This window comes from Camellia sinensis, chromosome 6 (assembly GCF_055761805.1).
Source record: "Camellia sinensis isolate YWXY chromosome 6, ASM5576180v1, whole genome shotgun sequence".
NCBI lineage: Eukaryota > Viridiplantae > Streptophyta > Magnoliopsida > Ericales > Theaceae > Camellia > Camellia sinensis.
This window is the reverse complement of record NC_138966.1, coordinates 146,940,035-146,948,372: the sequence shown is the minus strand read 5'-3', so window position 1 is coordinate 146,948,372 and position 8,338 is coordinate 146,940,035. Positions and strand designations below refer to the sequence as shown.

The window sequence follows — 8,338 nt, the reverse complement described above, 5'->3', positions numbered from 1 at the left end:
ATCCCGACGATTCAAATGTTATCGATTTCTTAGAATTCAACTTATCAATTTGAATATTCATAATCGCAAGACCCAAAAAATCGAAGTTTCCTCTGAATTCACTTTTTAAATATGCTATCAAACAGAGATTATCTTTTTCTTCATGCAAGTTGAAGCTTTCAGGACCATTCCTAAAATTGAATTCACTTTTTAGAACCTGAGACCATTCCTAAAATTGAATATTTCTATCATGCAAGTTGTTTGAATTGAAGAGAGAGAGAGAGAGAGAGAGAGAGAGAGAGAGAGAGAGAGAGCACTAACTGATTTCATTTGAAAAAGAAACAATGGGAAGGCTTAAAACAAAGAACCACTATGAAGCCATCAGAACTGCTCAAATTCTCCACAACCAAGTCCCCCTCTCTCTCTCTCTCTCTCTCTATATATATATATATCAATCTCTCTCTCTCTCATTTTTTTTTTTGGGTTTCTCTGCATTTTGATTGTGCGATTGTTGATATGAAATGAAGATCAGGCTCGATTGGCATCTATGGGATTGGAAAGACGATCTCAGAGCTTCGATCCATGAAGAAATACCAAAAAGTCAATTATGGAAGCACTCCTCAGCGTTGTTCTCCTCGGTCGAATCGATTAATCGATGACTCGAACTGAGAGATGGGTTGTGTTGATTTCAAAATATTTTTTTGCACTGAGTGATTGACCGGCCGGTCGTCCGCCCGGTCGACCGGTGATTTGATGCAAAGCCAAATTCAACCATTGGAGCAGACGATATCAAATAGAGGAATTCATCTTTTTTTACTCAGATTTGATAAAATATTTGATGAACCGTTGGAGATGCTCTTAATCTAGATTATTAAATTTTTAATTTTTTTAAATAACTTTTTTGACTTTTAAATGCCAAACGAGTACATAAAAAGTCAAACACAGCAATTCAGTTGAGAGCAAACCTGAAACTTAATTGAATTGGCATTCGATTCATTTTTATCTTCCCTAACCCTTGCGTTTTCCACCTTCCGATTGAAATATTGTTGAAGAGTGCCGACTTGAGTAAAAGAAATTTCCTTTCCGATTCGGGACCAGAGGTCAACACGAGGGATATGCTCGACGATCCAGTAGTCTTTTCCTTGGTTGGGTTTGGGTTCCATTCTATCTATCAATTCTTCTGGCATATCAACAAACTCAAGAGTTTTGAGGTTTGTGAGGTTGTGGATGCTAGATGGTACCTCCTTTAGTTGCGGGCTAGGCCCAATCATTAGCTCTTCAAGAAGAGGCAATGCTCCTTCCTCTATTATCACCGAATTCAATCCATTCAACCCTACGAGAGTTAGTTGCTTAAGTTTTTGAAACCTTCCGACCTCAAAATACAATTGCTCCCCATCATATGCATCCCAAAGCCAAAGACGTACTAAACTAGGCAAGACTTGAAGAGCTTTTAGTGGATCATTCTTGGACAAACCTGTACCCGATAGAGTTAATCTGACTAGACTTTTAAGTTTCGGGATCCAGTCGGGCAACTTCTCTAAACGTCCAGCCAAGTAGAGACGTTGAAGATATTGAGGTGGAGATGATGATATATGCTGTAAATCTAGAATCTCATCATCACTTGAGGCCAATACACTCAAACGTTTAAGGTATTTCATTTTCTCAATGGCTGCACATAGAGCCCTCCCATGTTCTCTTTCCAATTTCCTAATTCCCAACTTCCTTAGCTGCCTCAATTTCTTAAGCTCTTTAATTAGCCTGAGCCCGTCATCATGATTTGTCTCCACATACAACAAATTTTGCAGCTCCTCTAAACTCCCAATCCCTCCCTGTATCTTCACTCCTACTATATTATTCACCATGTTATAAGAATAGGCAAGAAGGTGTTGTAACTTATGGAGCTTATTGATGTCAAATGGGAGCTCTCTCACGAGGGACTGTTTCAGATCCAAAGTCTGTAGGTTTTGCAGCTTACCTATGGACTTTGGTATTATCTCCACTTGTGTGCTCCTTATGCTTAGGTATCTCAAAAGAAATAGATTTCCCACTTCTTCATCAAGTTGATCCAAATGGGCATCCTCAAGATCTAGCACTTTCAAAAGCTTGAAATTTGCAGCTAGTGTACCTAATAATGGCTTCTTTGGCAGCTCTCCCTCTTGAAAAAGAAAAATAGAACGAACTGGGGATTTACTAATGCTTTTCATGACCTTATCCATGTTGCAGTAACGCATATGCATAGATAGCTGGCGAGTTGTGGCATTGAAACATGAATTCTCTTTTTCCAAAATTTGACACAAACTAAACTCCTTGGACATTGAAAGAATAATCTCACGCACTACATCATGTACCTTACATCGTCCAACTCTTCCAGCAAATTTTGTTGTTGACACTAGAACTAAGCGTCTATGGATCAGCTCAGTCAAGTATTCTTCTGCAACTTCTTCCAATGTTTTTCCATTTTGCTCTTCAACAAATCCCTCAGCTATCCATAGCCGAATTAGTCTCCTAGCTTTGATAGAATAGTCTTCTGGCATTATGCCAAAGTACAAGAAACAAGATTTGAGGTGGTGAGGCAGATCATTATAACTGAACAACAAAATTTTGCAAATGCTTTTAAGATAAGGATTCCTTTCCAACTCAGAGTTCATGCTACCATAGAATTTTTGCCATTCGGATACACTCTTGTTTTTGGTAGACAAGAGACCACCTATAGCTGCAATTGCAAGTGGCAAACCTTGACACTTTCTAATAATTGCTTGTGATACTTCCTCCAATTCAGGGGGACAATGACCCCCAAAGTCCAATTGGAAGGCTTTCGTGCAAAAGAGTTTCCAAGCCTTCTCTTGGGATAGGGCCTGAAGCTCGTGGATGTGATCCATTGAAGTTTCTGTGCAAAATGCAGCAACCTGTTCTTTCCGTGTGGTGATAATTATCCTACTGCCTTCACTATTTTTGGGTAAAGCATGTCTGATGGATCCCCAAAAATCAGTTTCCCATACATCATCAAACACAATGACGTACCTCTTTTCGGATAAATATCCTCTTAGCTTGACAATGAGTGACTCAATTCCCTCATCAGGCAGAACATAAATTCCTGATAGCTGCTTTATCATTGTTTTGAGGAGCTCCTCTGGCTTGTATGATTGAGAGATAGTGATCCATGCTTTGCAATTGAAGTGTGCAACCACTTCTTGGCTGTCATAAACTTTCTTGGCAAGAGTGGTCTTGCCAATTCCACCCATGCCAACCACTGTGATCACTGCTCGTTGTGATTGATTTTGGTCAACCAATTTGCTTATCAGTTCATATTTGGGATATTCAATGCCAATGACTTCGTCATCCCCTATGAAAAGGGAAGCTAGTCGAGGGTCACGCCACATGTTGTCATTGGTGATGCTGCTAGTGCTGGTGCTGCTATGTTCTGAGGAAGTACTAGTACTGAATCCATATCGATCAGCTCCTTCCTTGATCTCACAAATTGTAGTCTTGATATCTTGGATCTGAGAAGCTATCTCATGTCGTGGCCTTAGCTTAGTGATCGTTCGAGTGACTTTATGCAAGGAACCGAATAGTCCAGGTTGTTTTGGCAAGACCAAGAGAATGTGTTGATCGATAACATCTTGTATCCGATAAGCAACTTGCCTTACTTGTTTCACCCATATTTTCACACCTTCATCTCCAGTTTCTGCTCTTGATTCTGCATCTTTTAAGAAAGAGTGTATGCGCTCCAATTCTGCTTTGATACTGACCATTTCCTTGCGAACACCCCTCAATAACTCTACTTCATTGGCTAACAATGGTCCCAAATATTGAATAACAGAGATCACGGCTCTTTCTGCCATTAGTTCTCCCTACACTGAACACATCATAACTATTAGTTCTGATTATGCTTCCGGTGGGATTGTGTCCACGTAGAAAGGAAGTTAGTTAGATAATGATGATGGTGAAGTCTCAATTCAGTGCATAGCTCTGTTTAGTTTAAGAGAGGTGGTAAAGTTCACTCATGAAGAAATTAGTTATTTTGGCCACATTTTCCTCCAAAAGGTTAATAGATTTGATTCACATTTTAGGTCTTGCAATAAATAAATTAATTAAAACTTTTATTATAATAGTAGTTTTAGTTTTTAATTATTTTCAAATTATAGACTTCCTCCTACAGATTTTTTTTTTTTTTTTTTTTAAAATAAGTGACTATCCCCTCTAGTTTTTTTTTTTTTTTTTTTAAAATATATATGAAGTGAACACAACAATGATCGATGGTAACATATATATTTGAGTATAAAAGAGATACAACATCATTTTTCATCCTTAGATCGTGCTTCAATTATGAATATGAGTAGGAATCTATGAAAGAAAAGAAAAGAGACACCGAAATCATCACTTTGAACACAATTTATAGAGGAAAAAATATGCAATTGATTTTGGGCAATAATACCAAAGTGAAGATTTCTTGATTTAAGTAGAATTTTCATGTTTGTGAGTGATTTTTGTCTTTTAGAAAAGGCAAAAATTCAAGATGACTTTGATCAAGGAAATATTATTGGTGTCATAGCTAGAATTCTAAAATATATTAATATTATAGAGCTAAAAATGATGAGAAAAATATATAGATATGTGTTTGTAGAAACATACCTGCAGATTGATGTGCAACTCTAAAAACTGATATCAGAATTCCAAATTCTTGGCACTGCCTGCCTTGATGGTTTGTCAGATTTCGGCAAAAACTTCACTGTGGGGAAAGACTCTGACTTACAGACTTTAGCCCCTGAGATTCGAATCATATACAAAGCATATACCTTTTTTAGCTCTATTATTCATCAGAATACAACCTCCGCTAGCTGTACCTGAATAGATGGCTTATGGACATTTACATGTGGTATGTATATATATATCTCCCTCAATCACTATTTAAATTCTACTATATGAGTCTCCTTTCACAACTTATATATATAATACAAGGTGGTTTACTCCCGGAAATTTCGTGGCTTTTGATCTCTCTTTTCTCTGAAAATGAAGTTTTAGTAAATATATTAAGAAAGAGCTAAGTACATTTAATCCATCTCAAATAAGTCACTTTCATTCCAAATATCATAATATGGTGGCTTTGTCTCAATTGAAAATCCAATTTCACACATATCTTTAACCAATTCACTTGTGAAGGCATTATTGAATGATTAATTAGAAGATAAGTGCTTATTTAGCCTTCATTTTTCATACTTCTTCTTTTATGGGCAAAAAAAAAAAAGTCATATTTTATTAATAATAATGAAACATTACAAAGGGGGACAGAAAAAGAAACTGAAGTAGGATAACCCCACCAGCAATAAGACTGTACAAAGCATTTGTAAACTGCGAAAGAAATCCAAACAGAAAAGCAGAAAGTTGCAAGTTGGCAACACAAAGCTCTCTGCCATTTTAGTTTCATGAATCATATAAAAATAAAAAAAGAAATCCAATCTAATAGAGAGATCACCACATTTCAGATCAAACTACTCTCTACCTTAATACAAATACCAAGAAACAACCCAAGAGGCTATCCGCATTAAAACACAAAAATAAAAATAGAAAGACCATAAATTTAATATTAGAATACGACTGACCGATTCTTATTTGTGTCAAAATCCAAACCCAATAATTCTCTCACTTCCATGATGATGAATTTGTTCACACTTTTTTTTTTTAGTGTATGAAAAACACACAAAATTTGATTGGTCCAAATATAAGACCCCATACTCAAAAAGTGTAATAGCCTCAAAATGGTAGATTCTACAATTTTACACCAATCAAAATGTATGTATGATAAGTATGCCAACAAAATCGGACCCGCTTCCATATAGTAGCCAAAGGCTTCCTTCAAACCATTATATTTCTATTGAGAATTGTCTCCCGCGATCCCTGGAATTTTTTTCCCACGAGGATACCATCCAAACAGTTTAAAGCATGAAAATTAATCTTAAAGGTGGTACTATATATAAATAAATTTCATAACAATGCTTAACTAGTATCTATTAATGGGTTTCTAGGAGAGGTTGGATTTTGAGTTTGTTATTTTTGTTATATTCAATCATTGTCTTATTCTATTATTAAGCAATAATATACAAATAAATAGATTATTGAACTCAACATAAAATCTTAAGTGGCCAAAAACATCAGATGAGGTGGGTGCATCCTTCACATGCTAGATATAATTAAAACAACACTGTTACCATCACAGCTAAGTTTGATCGTTGTTTTTTATTTTTTCCTTAGATTGGGTTGTTTGGGGTGTAGATTTAGTTTATGGTTTAAAGTCCTAAACTATTCAATTTCAATTTAGGGTTTTTTCCTTGTATAAGCCCCTTGGGGATGACCATTGGTTCAATGGTAAAACTTTAGTCTCATAACCTTGAGGTTACGGGTTCAAGTCACGGGGCAACACTTAATCTTTCCCCTCCCAAACACACTTAATATGTACTAATTGAGCATCGTTTTTATTTTTTATTTTTTATTTTTATAAACTCTCTACAGAAATAATTTATAAACTCTCTACAAAAATAACCAATCTGGGATCAATGTAGATTCAGTGATGTGGATGTTATTTGTTCTGCATTTTGTAGAAACAGTAAGGAAGCCCATTTAGTGTTTTTTTTTTTTTATTTAAATTTTCTTTATTCTTCAAATTTTTCTAAAACATGGGTGAGAAGAAATGAACAACGCCGAAGCTACATTCAAAGTCACCAACACCGGCTTCTAAGAGGACTGGTGGACATTGATCAACGTCTGTTAAAGCAGAGTTGGTTGTTATTCGAAGAAATGATTGCGATTTCAAATCCAAAACCATGCTTAAGATTTTTGCTCCGAAAATCAATTAAAAAATTAACTTCATCTAAGACATTAAAAATATTCTAGGAGAAATCTTTCATAATGTAAGCATTTGAGTAGCATGAAAATTAATTTTAAAGCTGGTACTTTTATGTAAATGAATTCTGAAATATACACCTTGCAATTCCGTTGGAATCAAACACCAAGATTCACTTTAGGATGTATTTTAAATATCATTCCATTAATGATTTAGATGATTATCTGAAATTGAATAAAAAATTGACTCAAAATAAAAATTTAGATGATTATCTAAAATTCAAAACTTCAAGAACGAAATTGGCAAAGTAAAATTTTTGGAGACCAAAGTAACACAGAATACATACTTTACGTATCATATGATTGTCTGGGGAGATAATTCCTCCCTAAAACACAGTAGGAATTAGCAGATGAACCAATAAAGGTTCAGTGATAACCTAAACCTAGTTACTACATTTCTTATGCAGAACATTAGCCCTATACTACTTAATTCAGTTACAATGGATTTGAAGAATAAAAATCATAGAAAGAACAGAACAAAAATAGAACTTAGAGAATAGATACAACAACCGAGGAATGTATGATCATATGTTTGTCTCAATTAAAGTTACACAGTTTTGGTTATCGCGAAATAAGTCTTGATAACAGAAATCCAAAACACTGCCTTGGCAAAAAACAATAAAAACCGTAATAAACATGTCCATCTTGACAGAGATGTCACACTTTTTACCTTGCAATCCAAAGGAAATAAAAATCAACGATGATAGAAAGGGGTTTGTTCAATCATAAGGTTATTGGCAGCTTGGTGTACTTGAATTCTAGGTGCCTCTGCCATTGATTTCCCTTCAACTGTATGTGTTGCTGGTAATAGACCTAACAGTTACAAAACAAATACTAAATGGAAGGACGTGCAACATATCAATGAAACAAAAAGTAGAGGTGAATTTCACTCCATTTGTTTCGATAGAAAACATTTTGGGTAAATTATTACTCCCTATAGTTTAAGCGACGCATCACTTTAGTCCCCATAATGGTGGTGCTAACCCCATAATGGTGGTGCTAAGGCTGTGATGGTGATGGTGATAGTGGATGTGGTGGTGGTGGTGGTGGTGGTGGTAGTGGTATTGGTAGGGTAGTGGCGGCGACGATGATGACGACAATGGTGGTGGCAAAAACATTTTGTAAAAAAATATTTTTTTGTTGAAACAAATGGAACATCAGTTTGGATAACTTCCCTCTCATCTATATTATCTATGACAACCAACAAACATAAACACATGGAAGGAACTATAAAATGATAGAATTCTATAAACAATATTCTAAAAGATAGGTTAATAAAATGAGCACTAGCATTTTCAGATTAACAACAAAGTAATCTAGTAGAGCAATTATCATCTTGTTCAGGTAAGCAAAAATATTTTGTCAGTTTCTAGTTACAAACAAACATTGCAATTGAGTTGAGCGGGGGCAAACCTGGAATTGAATTTGCATCCGTAACTGTAAGATTCATCCCTTCGGTTCT

At 35.5% G+C, this 8,338-nt stretch overlaps 1 protein-coding gene across 1 annotated transcript; it reads right to left on the bottom strand.

The window, feature by feature from the left end:
* Positions 1 to 914: 914 nt before the first annotated feature.
* On the bottom strand, positions 915 to 3,821 carry LOC114319963 (disease resistance protein RPM1). Its single transcript, XM_082876538.1, has one exon. It carries the CDS (start codon positions 3,819 to 3,821, stop codon positions 915 to 917), a length of 2,907 nt encoding a protein of 968 aa, XP_082732664.1.
* Between the last annotated feature and the right edge of the window lie 4,517 nt (positions 3,822 to 8,338).